General features: G+C 42.3%; 1 protein-coding gene across 2 annotated transcripts; it reads right to left on the reverse strand.

Annotated features, from left to right (window-relative positions):
- Positions 1–1,884: 1,884 nt before the first annotated feature.
- cd99 (CD99 molecule) lies at positions 1,885–18,379 on the reverse strand. Of its 2 annotated transcripts, XM_087836149.1 has the most exons (14): positions 18,076–18,373; positions 13,231–13,263; positions 13,090–13,149; positions 12,702–12,734; positions 12,449–12,496; positions 12,260–12,298; positions 11,861–11,914; positions 11,328–11,405; positions 9,202–9,222; positions 8,961–8,981; positions 8,100–8,120; positions 5,199–5,309; positions 5,049–5,102; positions 1,885–3,395 (listed from the first exon to the last, which is right to left on the reverse strand). In XM_087836149.1, exons 1-14 carry the CDS (start codon positions 18,131–18,133, stop codon positions 3,367–3,369), a joined length of 660 nt encoding a protein of 219 aa, XP_087692275.1. In that variant the 5' UTR covers positions 18,134–18,373; the 3' UTR covers positions 1,885–3,366. The 2 variants fall into 2 exon arrangements, with proteins under 2 accessions (XP_087692275.1, XP_087692276.1); XM_087836150.1 differs by lacking the exons at positions 1,885–3,395; positions 5,049–5,102; positions 5,199–5,309 and adding an exon at positions 5,921–7,571 and having other exon boundaries at positions 18,076–18,379.
- Positions 18,380–19,334: the final 955 nt, after the last annotated feature.

Genomic DNA, 19,334 nt, shown 5'->3' on the forward strand with positions numbered 1-19,334 from the left:
CTGTTTGCTCAACTGGTCATTCATGTTGTGCAACACACTCTGCCCTACTGCCCCTCTGTTGACCGCCCTCCTTTCACTTTACATACGTGACAGGTCACCAATCAGCCGGTGCTTTGGCTCGACACCCACTCTGTGCTGCTACTGTTTGTAAGGAACTGCTGCAAAAAGGAAGCCATCACAGCACGAACAGCTTCAGTAAAAACAACGTTACTCGTCATTTATTCAGATATAAGTTTAGTGTGAGTAATAACTGTGCGCATGAGCAGTGAAATGCTTTAATGATGTAGCAAAGAGAACAAATCCTGCCTTTCATGACTGATGTGTCTGTGGCAGCTTTTCCCAGCAGCTCTGCAGCGCCGCACTACACAATCTCCCGACGGATTAACAAAGTCTTATCTAAACTATTTTATGGACTTTTGTGTCATTTATGGCATTAATGTATCTTTTAAAAGACACCAGCATTCACATGTCTACCTCACAGGTGTGACAGCCAACCCAGGACCAGTGCCCACCTGACCCAGTGATGCTGCCTATTATGAGCTCAGTAAGAATGTAACGCTGTGGTCACCGTTACATTCTTTGTTTATAGCAGCGCATTTGTTGAAACCGTGTGTTTACGTGGTGCAACATCGACAAAGCCAGTCCATATTAGAGGTTAAATTAAAATGGAAATAAGTGGTTTCCATCAAAAACAATTTTTAGATCATATCTTGCTGAATGTGACATAAGATTTCATTATAAACTAGATGAAACATAAAGAAACTCCTGTTTTTATGTGTATATTTCTAACTTTCTGCTTCTTAATTCAGATAAAACTGAGGTCATTGTACTCGGCGCTGAAAAGCTTAGAAATATGGTATCTAACCAGATTCTTACTCTGGATGGCATTACCTTGGCCTCCAGTAACACTGTGAGGAACCTTGGAGTCATTTTTGACCAGGATATGTCCTTCAACGCACATATTAAACAAATATGTAAGACTGCGTTCTTCCATTTGTGCAACATCTCTAAAATTAGAAATATCCTGTCTCAGAGTGATGCTGAAAAACTAGTTCATGCATTTATTACTTCCAGGCTGGACGACTGTAATTCATTATTATCAGGATGTCCAAAAAACTCACTGAAAAGCCTTCAGCTAATCCAAAATGCTGCAGCAAGAGTACTGACAGGGACTAGAAAGAGAGAGCATATTTCTCCTGTTTTGGCTTCCTGTTAAATCCAGAATTCAAAATCCTGCTCCTCACATACAAGGTCTTAAATAATCAGGCCCCATCTTATCTTAATGACCTTGTAGTACCATATCACCCTATTAGAGCACTTCGCTCTCGCTCTGCAGGCCTACTTGTTGTTCCTAGAGTATTTAAAAGTAGAATGGGAGGCAGAGCCTTCAGTTTTCAGGCCCCTCTTCTGTGGAACCAGCTTCCAGTTTGGATTCAGGAGACAGACACTATCTCTACTTTTAAGATTAGGCTTCAAACTTTCCTTTTTGCTAAAGCATATAGTTAGGGCTGGACCAGGTGACCCTGAATCCTCCCTTAGTTATGCTGCAATAGACGTAGGCTGCCGGGGGATTCCCATGATGCACTGGGTGTTTCTTCTTCACTCACTATGTGTTGATAGACCTCTCTGCACTGAATCGTTCGTTTTTATTGGTTCTGCCGGAGGTTTCTTCCTGTTGAAAGGGGTTTTTTCCTTCCCACTGTCACCAAAGCGCTCAAAGGGGATCTTCTCTGCATTACTGTACGATCTTTACCTGAATATGTGTATTCTCATAAAAACTAGAGAAGCATTTAGATATGAAACAAGTCCAATAGCTTTGCCTCTGCACTTTCAGCTGCTCAGGCATGTTTGTGTGGACTGGTGCAGGTTAAACACAACGAGGGCTCATACAAACACAGATCATTTTATTTGAAACATTTGCATTAAATCCACTCACAAATGCAACATTTCTCTAATCTAAGTCAGATGTAAAAAACTAAATAACAATCTCGGTTTGTGAACCCGGACAAATCAGTAACAGACTAACATTTCAAACTGAGAAAAGCTCGAAGCATCTGTACACACCACCTCCCCAACTATCTACATCTCACCGCAAACTGTTTCAATACTTTAGCATCGTAAGAGTTCACATCACAGTCTGTCTGCTGCTGAGCCCTCAGACTGTGATGTGATCATTTATGACTGATGTCCCAGTGTGAGTCTGTGGGACAGCACGTGTCACTAAAACAAACACTCGATGAGCATAAATGCGTCGGCCCAGCGTCGGTGATCTGTGGCTGCTGCTCTTCTAAGGCACTGATTCATTAAACCTTTGTTTTAAACATGAAAATCTGTGTGCTAAACATGTGCCGACACATCTACACCTCCATGGAAATATACCAAACATGTTCAAACTTTTAGTGACATCGTATTTATGATCTGGACACTGTGTACATAAATCATATCCTGATAAAGAGCTGCTGATTCTGAGCGTTCAAAGCAGCAGATAAAAAGGTTTTGGACAGACGGAGAAAAATGAATTTTTATAATCAAGATAGCAAGAAGCTCATGTTTGTGCTGTATGTTACATTAAGATCCTAAGAGTTGTCTAGTGCATTAATAAATGTGCATTTTTGTGTTTCATGAACAGATGTGCTCTACAAACATCTCCTGGCTTCAGCACGAGCTGTGCTTCATGTTCGTTTACCATCACTGGAAATGTGCGTGGCCTCCTGAAGAATGTGCACTTCCACTAAACGCTTAAATCATGCGACAAACACGCTTCTTTTACTCTAAAATACACATTTCCAGGTGATTTCATTGGTCACACACTGAGCCTAAACTACAGCTCAACTAATGGAAGCTCTCCTTCAGTTTGAAACACCTCCAGGGACCCGGCTGACCAGCATGAACACACCCTGCTCCAAACGGGGTCACTGCTGTGTTTGGATGTGTTCATGTTGCACTGCACAGCAGCTTTTATATCCCTGTGCTCTGCAGAGGTGTGCTGCAGAGGTGTGCTGCAGAGGTGTGCTGCAGAGGTGTGCTGCAGAGGTGTGTCTTTACTTCAGTAAATTGTAGTAACGAGTGTTTAAACCCTACAGAGGAGACTTACTGTTAAAAATATCACCTGCATGAATATTTGCACCTACTTTAAAATAAATGTGTGTACCACAGAGTATTCATCTTTACAGCAGTTACACACAGCCAACAAACACAAATCACCTTTGGGATATTCTGATTTTTGTTAAAGATACAAAGAGAAGATGCACACTCAGATGTTTGCAAACGGACAGTCTTCAAGCTACAGTTGTAGTCGATCAGGCTGCAGAAGCACCACCAACACTGGAAGTTGGATGAAGTCCTCTGGCAGCAGGAGAGACGCGTCTAGTTTGTCTGGAGCAGGTTGCTGAGAACTGAAGTTAGAAAGAGCACAGCGATCAGCCGGTGCTCACAGTCACCACCAGGGGGCAGCTGCGTTTAGTTACTGTGAGTTATCTTTGGTGCTGTTCTGGATGTTGCCAACATCACGCTCCATCAAACCTTCATTAAGACTTTTCACATATAATCACTGATTATTTCCCCTGATCATTCTTTAGTACTCGAGCTGCAAACAGCAGACTGATCTGCATTCAAACATTTTAAACTTTCACTTTGTGTACTCTGATTTTTTCTAGTTCACACTTAACATGACTTTATCATATCAATGAACATCTGTTAGCAAACTCACTGCTCAGGTCACACATTTCAGAGCAGAACAGTTTTAAACCTGTTGACTGACCAGTCATCGCTCATCACAGCTGAGAAAACCAGTGACACTAAAGCTACAGTAACTAGAATCTACTCTGTAACGAGAAGCTGAGAGGTCAGAGGAGGAATGATACTTTTTACTGTTACTTACGGGGCGATCGTGGCTCAAGAGTTGGCAGTTCATCTTGTAATTGGAAGGTTGCCGGTTCGAGCCCCGGCTCGGACAGTCTCGGTCGTTGTGTCCTTGGGCAAGACACTTCACCTACAGCCTACTGGTGTTGGCCAGAGGGGCTGATGGCGCGATATGGCAGCCTCGCCTCTGTCAGTCTGCCCCAGGGCAGCTGTGGCTACAACTGTAGCTGCCTCCACCAGTGTGTGAATGGGTGGATGACTGGGTGTGTAAAGCGCTTTGGGGTCCTTAGGCGGGACTAGTAAAAGCGCTATACAAATACAGGCCATTTACCATTTACTCTGTGACAGTCAAGGACCCTCAGGCAGGTCTCAGTGATCACCTTCATCTTCCGATGAAAGGTGATGGGTGTGGTCTCCTCATCATGAAGGTTCATGAATGGTTTGATGAGGTGACTCATATAATAATGGATTTATAAAGCGCTTTTCCAGGCACCCAAATCTCTTTACAATGCCACTATTCATTCACTTTCACATTCAACACTGGTGGAGGCAGCTACAGTTGTAGCCACAGCTGCCCTGGGGCAGACTGACAGAGGCGAGGCTGCCATATCGCACCATCGGCCCCTCTGGCCAACACCAGTAGGCGGTAGGTGAAGTGTGTTGCCCAAGGACACAACGACCAGGACAGAGAGCCTTCTGTAACCGGAAGGTCGCCAGGGATCGAACCGGCGACCTTCCGGTTACAGATACGCTTCCCAACCCCCTGAGCCACGGTCGCCTGCACAGTTTGATGAGGTGATGCTGTTGTCCTCAGCAGATCTCAGTCCAGTGAAAACTCCTTATTAAGACACCTTTTGTAACTTGGTAGTAAGCAGCCAGCTTAAGCCTGATTCATGGCCGTGTCACAGGCTGACGCTCTGCAGCCTTCTCAGAAATAAACTGAATTATCACTGGTGTCGAAGTAAAGACAGGAAACAAAGAAAACAGTCTGTTTCTCCAAAAACCTCACAGTTTTCATTCTGTTGAAGCCCCTGGTGGTGGAGAGAATACGATCGTACACTCACGTCTTCAACCATGCCGCATGGGCAGGTTACAAAAATCAAGATGTGCAGGCGAAACAACACCAAAAGTGGCGCGGGCAGCTGTGGGGCGTGTCACGCCACCGTGCGTGGACTGTAAGAACTTACCTTGAGGCTCGGAACGAGTGCCTTGGTGTCCTTTCCCACTCTCTGGATCTGCACCTGGATCAGAAACACTCTTATCAGGATGATGTCAGAGCCCTGTCATCTGTAATCAGCAGTAATGAATTCATCATCACAGACATGAGGGACACCGACCTCCCTGCAGCTTGAAGCACAGCTTCTTCTTCTGATAAGCAAAGTAACTGGACGCTGCTCCCACCAGGGCAACGCCGACGGCACTGATGATCCCTGCGATCGGACCACTCCCTTCGAACGGAAAAAGGACAACATTACTGGAAAGGACTTTAAATGTATTTATTCAAATTCTATTTTTAATGGGTGTCAAATGACTTTGTTTATCAAGATCAGAGTAAAATCACTTTAAAGCAGGAGTGTCCAACTTCAGGCCTTGAGGGCCGGCGTCCTGCAGGTTTAGACGTGTCCTTGATCCAGCACAGCTGATTTAAACGGATAAATGAGCTCCTCAACATGTGCTGAAGGGCTGTGTCCCAATTCAGGGTCTGCAGCCTCAACGATCCTCAAGGGCCGCGTACTCAAAGTCCGCTAAGGCCGGAAGTGCGAGGCTTGTGAAATGAGACGGTCTAGCCTCCGTCGCGCTGCCCAGGTTGCCTAGCAACCATGATACTAACAGCTGGAAATGTTTCATACAGCTTTGTTTGACAGAAGGAGAAAATCTTTTGTTCATTTGTTTGTTTCTACATGAGCTTTGATCATTCTCTGATTAAGCTCAGCTATTGAACGGCGTATATTTTAAAGTAAAGGCTTTAAAACCAAGTTAGTACAAACGTCACTAATGTCACATGACTTTGCCGACATGTGGCCAACAGTAATGTTTTAATGTTCTTCGTTATTAAACATTCGCACATAAATAAGTGACATAATATTCAGTACTTACTTAAAGTTTACTCTTCGGGCGTCCCTCATCTGCGTTTTTTTTTCGGCAAAATTATCCACACCCACCGCCGCGCTATGCATTCTGGGATATGTTGGGCCACGAAGTCTACACCGCCACGTCCTTAAAATTCAGGGAAATGAAGGACGCATTTGAGGGACGCATTTCGAGCAGCCTTTGAATTGGGACAGCCTTCGTCGCGTCGCTGTGACGTAATCGGCCTTAAAATGCGGCCTTTAAGGCTGCAGAGCCTGAATTGGGACACAGCCAAAGTCTCCAGAGGCCTGGGAATGAACTGATCATGTGATTCAGGTGTGTTGACCCAGGGTGAGATCTAAAACCTGCAGGACACCGGCCCTGGAGGCCTGGACACGTCTGCTTTAAGATGGCAAATGTTTGCAAATACTTGTAACTTGATACCTGCTCAAGTGAGAAATCTCAACAGCGATTTTAAGAACAATTCAAAAAGCTCGATCCAGACCCAGTCCACGAGCTGTAATGACCACAGTTCACCACACGATGGCGGTACCTGTGGCGTTAATAACTTTCAATGCCACAGTTAAAAATGTGCAGGACGGCAAATGAAAAGCAGATACAGCAGCTCCAGAGCAGGGTGTGTCAGCATGAATAATGAAGCTGTTCTTTGAAGCCTCACTGAGTCACCGAGTGTCTCATGATGCTGCCCATCACTAAAACAGGGAGTTGCCTGGATATTAAACAACAACACGTCAGGCTGGCAGCTGTGTGTGACTGACTGCTGGGAAATGTGGAGAATGTCACTGCTCTCCTGTCTCACACCTGAGGGCTCAGCACGATGTCTGTTATTATGATACTGGGACATAAATCCTACAGCACAACAACTCTCGTGGGTTTAGGAATCATATTTCAAATACACTGACCATTTCAAGCTGCTTTTATGATTTTATTATCATGTGTTACACTTTTCCCAAAATAAAATCCCTTAAAGACTCGAAGCAAACGTACGAAAAACCAAAACTGCAGTCGTACAAAGAGGAGAAGCTGAGCTGTGCCGAACAGAAGAAGCATCATCGGATCACACGTCAGAAAGTCTGTCCCGGGAAATCTGCAGCTCTACGTGTTGGATGTGTCAGCTGAGGCTTTGAATGCTATCCTAGGAATGCCGACTGGAAGAGGTAAGCAGGCGTGTCCTGACACAACGTGATGGCAGTAAAAAACCAGTTGTCAGGATCCCCACATGGATGAACATTTACATTCACAGTCAGACGTTAAAAGCTCTCCCAGTATGAAGTGCTGCTGGTATGTGACCCACTCTGACTGTCACAGCACTACAAAGCACACATCTGTTTGCACAGCAACAAATTACACACAGAAAATGCGAGTAACATATAAAAAGTATCCCAACGACCACAATCGTGGCACCCAGCAAAACAACGTGTCTAACTGCTCCCTGTGAGTGCATCAGAGGTTGAAAACCACGCGTGACCCAGCAGCTCACTGCACAGCTCGTAACAGATCCATGGCCCGCTCTAACAGAGGCGTTAAGACTCGCTTTAAGTTGGACATCCACACATAGACCTCCTCGGGCATGTTAGCGTCTAACATCTTCAGGATGTTCCCCCACAGAAAGTCTGGATCTGCAACGACACAATCGTAGCAGGTTTTAACCAGAGAAACCAGACGGGGGGCCAGTGAAGGAAATCAGGCTCATCAGCAACTTAAATGCAACCATCAAACAGCCAGCACATCCTCCTGCTCCTCCCACCAAGGTGATGAGCCAGTAGAGCTTTCAAAACAACTAGTAACAGGAAGTCCATAAAGATAAAAACTAATGTAGGAAAGCATTCTGTGGTGCTTCCTCCATGACAGGAAACAGGAAATGACCAACAACAACAAGAGCTTCGATTCTGAAGACAAACACGCAGGAAGAAGAGCTGCGTGTCTTCAAGGCCGAATAGATAAATGTTGGTCTGATGTGCTGAAACCTTTTTATAGCGACTGCACAACCACATGATCCACTGTCATTATTACAGCTTGTGATTATATGATCACCACGTTTAAACCACGTGATCATAAAGAACGCTGTCAGTGACTGAGCATGGTCCTCATCATGGACACACTGTGCAGGTCTGAAGCATGGACGGAAGAGTAAACGTGGGACTCACCTTGAGGCTGTCCAGCTCCACCTGTGAGAACACGGGACTCACATTAATCAACTGTTTATCACAGACATGTGCTTCATACTGTGACACTGATGTGATGATGATGCTAACACGAGGACGAGCGCTGCCTGAGTGCAGCTTTGTGCGTCTGGATTCTTGTTTTTCTGTTTCCTGCTGCATCCATGTGGTTCAAAGTTGTTCTTTATAACCACAGATGAACCAAAAGGACTCGAGTCCTCTGAGCCTGCAGAGCTGCTGCTCTGAGGCAAACCTGTGTGTGTGTGTGTGTGTGTGTGTGTGTGTGTGTGTGTGTGTGTGTGTGTGTGTGTGTGTGTGTGTGTGTGTGTGTGTGTGTGTGTGTGTGTGTGTGTGGGTACAGTACACCAGATGATCTGATATCCTCGTGTTGGTGTTGTTCCCAGATCATCATGAAAATGTTGTTCCAGGATCAACATTGCAAGTGACCAATCACATTATTGTGACGTTATGCTTTTGCACACCAAGCCATTCGTGCATTTATGAAATTCCAATGTTGCAAGGACAAAATCAATTCTGCTTAGCGTTTATTAAAGGGTCAGAGTTAGGGTCAGGGTTAGGGTCCGTTGATCGGCGGACAAAGGCGGTTTCTCGCAGCTTAAGTACAGTTTTTTGTTTTACGCCGGTTTTTCCCGAAGTCGCAAAAGTATGACATCACAACATTCTGATTGGTCACTTGCAATGTTGATCCTGGAACAACCTTTAGTATGATGATCTGGGAACAACACCAACACGAGGATATCAGATCGTGCAGGTACAACAGGCCCATCGAGTGCTGCAGTTCTGCACTCGTCCAGGCGAAGCATGGAGATTAAACGTGGGACTCACCTTGAGGCTGTTCAGCTCCACCTGTGAGAACACGGGACTCACATTAATCAACTGTTTATCACAGACATGTGCTTCATACTGTGACACTGATGTGATGATGCTAACATGATCGTGCTCATTGGCTGATCTTGAGCAAAGTATTTTTTGTGTGTACTCCTGCTACTCTTGTTAAATGAAACATGCAGTAAAAATATTTGTAAGGTAGAATAAAAAAGACAAGATGAACCAAAACACTGCATACCCTGAGGATCCATGGCACGACCTGAAAAAAGAGGTTAGACGTCAGTCAGAGAGCTGACCTCAGCACAGCAAACTAACATCACATAGCTCAGTCATTTCCTGTCTTTGGTCAAAATACAACTAATTATTTTAATGCTGTCACTAAACCAAGACCGAGGGTGTCCAACTCCAGGCCTCTGGAGTCCGATGTGTCCTTGATCCAACACAGCTGATTTAAATGACCTCCTCAACATGTCTTGAAGGTCTGCAGTGGCCTGGGAATGACCTGATCATGTGATTCAGGTGATCTCTAAACCTGGTGGACACCAGCCCTCGAGGCCTGTGGCCTATTATCTATGTCAGCGGTCCCCAACCCCCGGGCCTCGGACCGGTACCGGTCCGTGAGTCGTTTGGTACCGGGCCGCGAGAGTTGAGGCTCAGGTGTGAAATGTGTGATTTTCAGGGTTTTTATCGGTTTTCAGCGTTATTTTGTTATCGTTTTTGTCATTAACTCGGTTTTCCTGGGTCTTTTCACGTGTGTTATGAATAAATCTTCTTTTTTTACTAGTTTAATTTTGTTGTATTTATCCGTGACACCTTAAAGGCCGGTCCGTGAAAATATTGTCGGGCATAAACCGGTCCGTGGCACAAAAAAGGTTGGAGACCGCTGAACTAGGAGACAATACTTTGGAATTAAAAACAAAAAGATCTACACTTGTTTTCCTGTATTTTCATTTTTTCAATGATAAGAAGAAACAACATTGCAGATGTTCTGATAGACGATGTTTTGATCTGTCCTTTGGTAAACTGGTGGTAACAAATAGCTTCTAATCATTTAAAGGTCAGCAGCTCAGTATTGATCTTCACAGGACCTCAGACTGGTCCTAACGTAGCACCTTTCTAGTTCTGGTCACCACTTCAAGTCTAAAACAACAAAGTGAAAATACTTTTATATCCCATAATCAAACCTCCAAAAGCTCCATCACAGCTTTTTAACCTTTCACACACGGCGGTCACTGCAGCTGTTCAAAGGCTGTTTACTTGTACGTCTGTCAGTGTTGATGGTATACTTGCACATAAACCATATTTATTATAGTTTATATACATGCTGTTATATTGACATGTTTTTTATTAAAAATATTTGAGTTATTTTATAGTTTTTACACAGTGTATATTGTTCATTCGTGTGCCTGTTGTCTACCTAAGTGGATGTAACAAACTCTGAAAAGTACACGTTTAAAAAATGAAGTTCAAAAATCTTTTTTCATGCCTAAAGATGAATAAAAACCATCCAGAGTGAGGTTGTCATAATTCATGCATGGAAGGGTCAAACAGATGTGCAGGAAACTCATTAAATAACAAATAAAGGGCCAAAATGCATCAACCTCAATGATAAGAAATCTACTGCAATAAAGACTAAAAACAAAAAGATGTTGCTCATGTTTGCAGATGAAAACTGTCTCTTTTGTCTTTACGTAACTTCAGTTCCCTCGAGACAACATCAGGGATAAATAATGAAACAGTGTTGGAGAAGAGCCACAGGGCGTCAACATCACTGTGACATTATATCAATGTGTTGTTGTCCTCCAGTGACACATGAAACCATTGTAGCAGCTGGGCAGAGTCAGCGGTAGTGAAGGGCAACAAAACACAACAATAGACAGGAAGAACTGCACAAACTCCAAAATGTTTCCTAAAAAACTGGAACCACTGAATCTGACTCACACATTGGAACAAAAACTGCATAACAGCAGTAAAAACATACTTATCAGCTACAGTGCAGATTTAGACCATATTATAGTGCCGTCTGTCGTTTATAATCAAAGGTGAGCTGCAAACACCAGCAGTAAACAGCTGGAATCACAACGACTAACATCCTGATTATTTATCCCAGGGGTGTCCAACTCCTCACCCTGGGCCAACACACCTGAATCACATCATTCCCAGGCCTCTGGAGAACGCAAAGACATGTTGAGGAGGTCATTCAGTCGTTTAAACCAGCTGTGCTGGATCAAGGTCACGTCTAAAACCTGCAGGACACTCGAGGCCTGGAGTTGGACTCCTGTGATTTAGGGTTACACTGGAGCCACAACAGAGACGTAAAAAGTGCAATCACGATAAAATAACATAAAATAACCGTCATCGTACCTCCTGAGCGGCCTCCATCAGGCTTGTAGTCTCCACCGCTCACATCAAACAAGTCAGAATCATCAAAACTTCCACCACCTGAAAAATGATGAGGCATAAACAACCAATTATGGCGTCACATCACCAACACTTCCACAGGACAGCTCTGGACCGCTACAGCTGTTTTAACAACATCTGCTGAGACTGAAAATCTGCCACAAATACACATCTCGATGATCAATGAACACAAATGTTGGTTTTCTTGATGAATTCAGTCGTTGTCATATCTTAAAAAGGTAAATGTTCATTTATTTCCATTCATGGTTGTGACAGGAAAAGCATATGTAAGGTCACGTGATCATATTTGACCAAAAGCAGCAGCCTCAAAATGCCTCAATTATTATGTTTATTGGCCTTCATGATGTGCACTGAAGAGCTGACGGGGAAGCAAAGAGAAAGAGCCTCAGGTCAGAGCTGCTAAACTGGAATCTCATCCATAAATCAGCGTCAAACCAACAACCTGCCGCTGACAGCAGCTTATGAAACAGGCTTACCTCCTCCACCCTTTGGTGGCTTGACAGCAGGTTTGTCAGGTTTGGTGGTTGGTCCTGTAAATACAAATGCATCATGGGAACCAATAATAATATATACGATAAACAAAGCAGATGGATTAAAGTCTATGTGGGCAAAGGCCCACCTGTTAGCACAGTAGCTACACGTCTACCATGCTCTGATAGCACCACGTTAGCACTGAGCCACACACACAGGAGTCAATCAGCCAGACTCAACATTAATGACCTACAGACTGAGTCTACAGCTGACAGCTCAGAGCAGGCGGGGTCAGTCAGCTCGAGCACCGATGAACTCGCTCCACTCGCTCACGCTTCCCAGGACTCACCATTACCAGCACTAACAAAACTGGAGCGACTGATGGGAATGATCCATGTCTTTACCTGGATTGACAGCGTCTCCCAGATCGAATCCATTGGAATCTGTGATATAAAAAAGAAAATACTTCAAACACTGTAAGTGACGATTCATTTACCTTCAAATACACTCACACACAAAACAAACGTGTAAAATCCATCTTAGCATCAGTGTCCTTGCACCACAGGATGTATGAAGTCAGCACGCAGACCTACCAGAGCCTCCAGGACTTGGTTTCTTGGGTTTCTCTGGCTGTGAATCGCCTGTGGAAAAGATTTATTTAAACAAAAACATTTGGTGGACAGTCCAAGCATGGCTAACGATGAGCTGTTTTATGATTCTTAACTGTTTTGCATTTGTAGAAGTGAAAATCAGACATGAGATTAAAAAAGGACAAAAATATTACGCAGAACAAATTCTGACACTCAGCAGAAGAAAATCAGTAAAATCAGACGTCAGCGTGTCTACCTGGTCCGAATGCATCCCAGAGGTCTAGGTCACCTGAAGGAGAAACACATGGATTAGTCTGCTAGCTCGTCCACGTGTGTGGCTTCAAAACAGGAAGCTGTGCAGCATCAACTAGGACATGAGTTTAAATCTATATTTATACAGTCTTACATTCTTATTATGAAGCAGTTTCTGCCAAAACCACAGGAAGAGCATGAAAAACATCAAGTTTGATTCATCGAGTTGGATTTACACAGACGATATGTTACAATGAATACACCTGTAATGTCATATATACATATATACACTGACATATTGTGTTCAAGACAATGGGACAGACTAACACAGATCATCATATGTGTAATAATCATCATTGTAAACAAAAGGCCACTGATGGCGTGCTACAAACCATCCTTCTTGGGCTGCTCTGGTGTCTTTGGCTTCTCTTTGGGTTTCTGGGGTGTCGGGTCTAAAGAAACAGAAAGAGATGAGTGAATGAAACCTTTAAAAAACAATGCTAGAAAAAGTGCCCGATGTGACGATCACTCACCTGGTGCACCCAACGCATCCTCCAGGTCGAAATCTGTATGAAGACATGAGGAAGAGCATTACAGTTTAATAAAGGAGACTGTGGAGTGTAACCACAGGAGAGTCACACTTCACATAAATACCTTTATATCTATACATGTCTGTAATACTGTTATCCAGCTTTGTCAGCATGTCTGATTTCCTCTGAGTAACTAGCAGACACAAACATGCCCGTGTGGCCCATGGTGGGAAGCTGTGAGTGACCTGGGTCATGAATGGAAGACTGGGAGTACTGGGAGTACTGGGAGTACCGGCAGAGCGAACATGTCCAGAATGGTGACGTCACATTAGATGGTTTCATGCACAGTGTGGAAGGTGGCAGGTAGATGTGTACCAGATGATAAATGTAACTACAATAATAAATGTAACTACAATAATCAATGTAACTACAATGATAAATGTAATTACAACAATAAATGTAACTACAATAATAAATGTAACTACAAATAATAAATGTAACTACAATAATAAATGTAACTACAATAATAAATGTAATTACAATGATAAATCTAACTACAATGATAAATGTAACTACAATAATAAATGTAATTACAATGATAAATGTAATTACAATGATAAATGTAATTACAATGATAAATGTAACTACAATAATAAATGTAACTACAATAATAAATGTAACAACAATGATAAATGTAACTACAACAATAAATGTAACTACAATAATAAATGTAACTACAAATAATAAATGTAACTACAATAATAAATGTAACTACAATAATAAATGTAATTACAATGATAAATCTAACTACAATGATAAATGTAACTACAACAATAAATGCAACTACAATAATAAATGTAACTACAACAATAAAGTAACTACAATAATAAATGTAACTACAATGATAAATGTAATTACAATGATAAATGTAACTACAATGATAAATAACTACAATAATAAATGTAACTACAATGATAAATGTAACTACAATGATAAATAACTACAATAATAAATGTAACTACAACAATAAATGCAACTACAATAATAAATGTAACTACAACAATAAAGTAACTACAATAATAAATGTAACTACAATGATAAATGTAATTACAATGATAAATGTAACTACAATGATAAATAACTACAATAATAAATGTAACTACAATGATAAATGTAACTACAATGATAAATAACTACAATAATAAATGTAACTACAAATAATAAATGTAACTACAATGATAAATGTAATTACAATGATAAATGTAACTACAATGATAAATAACTACAATAATAAATGTAACTACAATGATAAATGTAACTACAATGATAAATAACTACAATAATAAATGTAACTACAAATAATAAATGTAACTACAATAATAAATGTAACTACAACAATAAATGTAACTACAATAATAAATGTAACTACAAATAATAAATGTAACTACAATAATAAATGTAACTACAATAATAAATGTAACTACAATGATAAATGTAACTACAAATAATAAATGTAACTACAATAATAAATGTAACTACAACAATAAATGTAACTACAATAATAAATGTAACTACAATGATAAATGTAACTACAATAATAAATGTAACTACAATAATCAGCGACTAGTGACTGCTGTTTTTATTACCAACGCCGTCGTTTTACATTTCTATGTTTTTCTACGATACCATCACTGAACTATTAAGATGTTTGGTATTGTGTTGTTTATTTGTAGCCTTTGTTGATTAACATATTTTAAATACCTTCACTGTACTAAAACGAATCTTAAATACCAGTTTCACTAAGTCGAACGTAGAACTGGGAAAACTGGCTGAAATGTTTTTATTGCAGAGTGGAGTCAGAATGTTCCCTGTGCTATTGAAAGCAGAGTATCGTCACAACCCACAGTCCACACTAATCACACGGCTCACTGTGCGTGTTGGATACAGTCATACGGTGTATTTGCTGGTTGCTACGGCAGCTCTGACTGACACATCAAGAAGCTGTAAAGAGCACGAGTCACAGCTGACAGTAGGAGGTGTGAACCACACTTTGCCTGAACAAGTGCAGAAATCCTGGGCCCGTTGATCTTGTGCTGCATGCGTCCACAGACACACAGGTTTGCCTCAGAGCAGCAGCTCTGCAGACATGAGGACTCGTGTGCCTTTTGGTTCATCTGTGGTTATAAAGCACAACCAGGACGCACTTTGAACCACATGGATGCAGCAATAAAACGAGAAACGAGAATCCAGAAGCACAAAGCTGCACTAAGGCAGCTCTCTGGCCAGCACGGACTTTTAATGGAGCCGAACTAGTTTTTGCATGTTCCTTTTATCTGCTTTGCACTTTTTAAATATAGTTTGTGATCAGATGAGTGCAGCGGGACAAATGTTCGAGGTGATGGACGACAGAAGCTTTCGGATTTTGTTTCAGTTTAGTTTCATTCTCTGGTGTCTTCCTACGATTATTTTATCCATGCTGGGAGTTTGTTGTTTATTTGTTTGGCTTATTATGTAATATACACGCAGCCTATATTTGTAGATCTGTTTCTTCATTGGATTGTTGTGAGTATTATCGTAGGGTCGACCTTACAATATAAAACACCTTGTTGTTGTGCTGAATACAAGAAAACTGAACACACAACGTTCCCTCTCTTCACAGTTCTGTCGTTAAAGATCTGACACATTTTGGGGTCAAGTTGAGTTTTTCAGTCTATTTTCTTCAGTCTGTTTCAACCTTGGTGGATGTAAACAACATTTGAGTGGACACGAGCCCACTCTAATCCCCCCAGAATTCAGTCAACAGCTTTGAAGGTATCGTGTTTACAGACAGACGCACATATGCAAACAGTCCCACAAACCTACGGCCTTTTCTGACTCATGCCAGGACAATATGTATGACATGTAGATTATTGATCAGCTCTGTGTGGCTCTGATTCGGTGCCTTTGGTCATGGTTACATGACCTATGACAGGTGATGTAAGACGATGGCTCAAAGGTTCATCCTGGCAGTTCTGCAGTTTGAATGTGTTTTAATTCTTTTCTCCAAATATCAATGTCCCATCAAACATGCGCGTCTGGCCCCACAGTGAGCACGCCAGTGTGGGTGTTTCGTCATGTTTCCTGGGTTACAGTTATAATTTAAGATTTATGCAAAGTATCGTGACGAGCTGTGAAGTGAAAACCTCAGTTACTAAACCACAGTGCGTGCCACCTACTTTAGAAAGCATGCCTGTGGTTTGCCATACCAGCTCTGAGCCTCATACAGGAAGTATGATAGAGGAAGACGTGCAAATGGCGTGCAAACTTTAAATGTAGCTGACACAAAGGCTGGACTGACATCTGTCAGCTAGCTTAACGCCCCAAACAGGATGCAGGCAGAAAAATGAATGGATGGATTTTTGTCCCCGTGACGTTTTCCCGTGGAAAAGGTTTTTCAGGATGAATTATCGTTGTGGTTATTTGTCAGTCTCCAAAACATGAACTGGATTTCCAAGAGGTCAAATAAATGTAATGTAAAGTGAACAGGGACTTGGACACGAGTGTTTGAACCGAGGAGAAGATCAGCTTGGTTGATTTGGATCTTCTGTGTGTGGATGACTGAATGTGTAAAGCGCTTTGGGGTCCTTAGGGACTAGTAAAGCGCTTTACAAATACAGACCATTTTAGGCCATATCTCACATTAGTCCACACAGATATGCAGCCACGTCAGGCCCACTCACACGTTAACATGTTAACGCCGCACTCACAGTCTTTTCTACAGGCACCCCAACCTTCATTTGTAAATGAATGAAACTGTTTGCCTGATCCTGACGAGCAGCATCTTTTCGCTCTGAACTCGTACCAGTCATGTGACAAACTGCTTCCACTTCTGGAATTTGGTGTATTCCCAAAAAGGAGATAATCCTGGAAACCTCCAGAAGCAGCTATCATGTGTTTGACCCAAAGAACAAAAAGCCCAGAGGACCACACTAAGGACGCTGTAACAAACATGTAATAAACATTTTTCAACATTATATGAAATGTAGTGTTAATGTAATTATTCCAAAAAACAAACAATGGAAAAGGTTGCAAATGCGTCTGATATGAGCTTCAAGCCTAAACTCTTTAATGACATCATGGCGCTCTGGGAGGAACATCCTCAATCGCATAACTCCAACATTTCAGCAGCTACTGTGTAGTGTCTGTAACTGATGCATCTGTGTTTTCTAACAAACGGGTTATGAGTTTGTTTAGCGAAAGAAACGTCCACTTAATTTGAAAAAGCACACAAAAACCCCACACAGGAAGCCTAGAACTCCCAGTTTTACACTGGGAATTGAACGCAGCCTATATTTGTAGATCTGTGCGAAGCTGGCAACATTAAATTTGCTCCAAAACCTCACGTGGGCATGACGTGATCAGCGATTGGCGCACACGCATTAAAGTTTTGAGAGATGTTACGCGCAGTTTCAGACGTTTGTGCGCACAGGAGGGTCGTTAACAGAGACAATGTTCGGATTCGTGAACTAAATGAATTGTGAATAAAGGATCCCGGTTTGGATCGAGGCATTTGGAAACAGTTCAGTGCTCGGGTTGCTTCGTGTTTTTGTGTGCATTGAACCACAGTCCTCAAAAGTTACACGTTATTACAAACATTTGTCTTTTACGCGTGTGGATCATATCGTCCGCGCGTGAAAAAGACTTTATCACTACGGAATAATACCCAGCTTTTCAAAGAAGCGCTTCTTTGTTTGTTTGCTTGTTTGTTTGTTTTTGGCAAGTGGCCAAACAACTTTTTGATTCGCTGTAATCGTCTCGCATGACCTTAAAAAGCAGTTACACACAATAATACTGGCAGCTGCGCTTTACCTTGTGTTAATGTTCCAGTAACCAGGAAAAGCAGCGCAATCCTCAAACAAAGCTTCATGTTGGCTCTTCTGTAGCCGTGTGCGCGGTTCAGCGGCGGGTATTTGTGGACTCAGAAACACTCCGCTGGTGTCTTCTTACACTTCATGAGTCAACTTTGCCTGTGAAGCACAGACTGGGTGTGGCTGCCTCTGAGAGGGCGTTGTGCGTGAGACGCAGGGAGAGACACAAGAACAGCAAACGGAGCCTGAAATGTTTCAGAGATTTCCCCAAATGTACATCAGCCGATATAAATGTTACAGTTCGTATGTTTGCTGCTGATTATGTACTTCAGTTAAGCCTGTAGCTATAAGACTGAGCTTTTTAAGGCAGGGAGGTCTTTCATGGGATGACTCATATTTTCTGTCGTAGCCCCAGGGCTCAGGCTCCTCACCAGCTTATACAACAAGAACCAGCAACAGTTTCTGAAACGTGTGTGCCACCTAGTGTGTGTCAGCCGTGTCATTTTACACCCTTTCACCGCATTGTTCCTCCATGTTTGTTCCAGTTTAACTTTTACAAGTAATCTGATTTTTGGCTATGATTACTGTGACATGCAACAGTTCAGGGTATCCATGTGTACGCCTGTGTGATTACAGAGAACTATAGAGAGCTGATCTAGATTTGCATCATAAACACACCTGGGATGCCTTCTGCTTATCACATCCCTGTAAATCATCACAAGAGTTTCAGAAAACTCAACTTGACCTTGAGGTCGCTGAGATTCAAACTCATTCAAGATTTTTAGGAGACACATTTGAAACTCCCATGTCACTGCTTTCTCCATGTATCACATTCACAAACTAGTATTTCAGCCTTGCCTGCCCACCTGGCAGCAGGACACACCCCATCAGCCTGTTAAAGGTATGTCTCAAAGCCATTTCATTCAGTCTAGCAGTGTTGGTCTCGACTGACTCGAGCCACTGTTAGAGGTGATTGTGAATTGACATTCAGGCGGACCACCTTTTCACAGATGCTCTGTCATATGAGGGAGTGAGCTTCTGGAAACGTCTTCCACTGTCAGTGAGGGAAGTACAAGTCTACCCATCTTTAAGAGTCACTTAAAAGGGCGGCTGAGGGACACACAAACATGTAATCATGTTTAATAAACATGCTTTATATTGGACGGGAAAAAGAGTTAGTGGGTTACAAAAAGGGAAACAACTGTTAGTGCAATGGGTGAACGCAATATCACGACAGTCAGGGCATGTGCAATACTGGGG

Source organism: Neolamprologus brichardi, chromosome 23, assembly GCF_056152115.1.
Source record: "Neolamprologus brichardi isolate AB-2024 chromosome 23, ASM5615211v1, whole genome shotgun sequence".
In the NCBI taxonomy this organism is placed as follows: domain Eukaryota; kingdom Metazoa; phylum Chordata; class Actinopteri; order Cichliformes; family Cichlidae; genus Neolamprologus; species Neolamprologus brichardi.

Bases quoted from the DNA above. Each gene is read 5' to 3' on its own strand.
- cd99 (XM_087836149.1), bottom strand. From the start codon at position 18,133: ATGAAGCTTTGTTTGAGGATTGCGCTGCTTTTCCTGGTTACTGGAACA. The intron at 12,497-12,701 runs GTAGACACGCTG...TCTTTTCCACAG, and splicing joins CTGGGATGCATTCGGACCAG to GCGATTCACAGCCAGAGAAA. The intron at 11,915-12,259 runs GTAAAGACATGG...TTGTATTTACAG, and splicing joins GGGAGACGCTGTCAATCCAG to GACCAACCACCAAACCTGAC.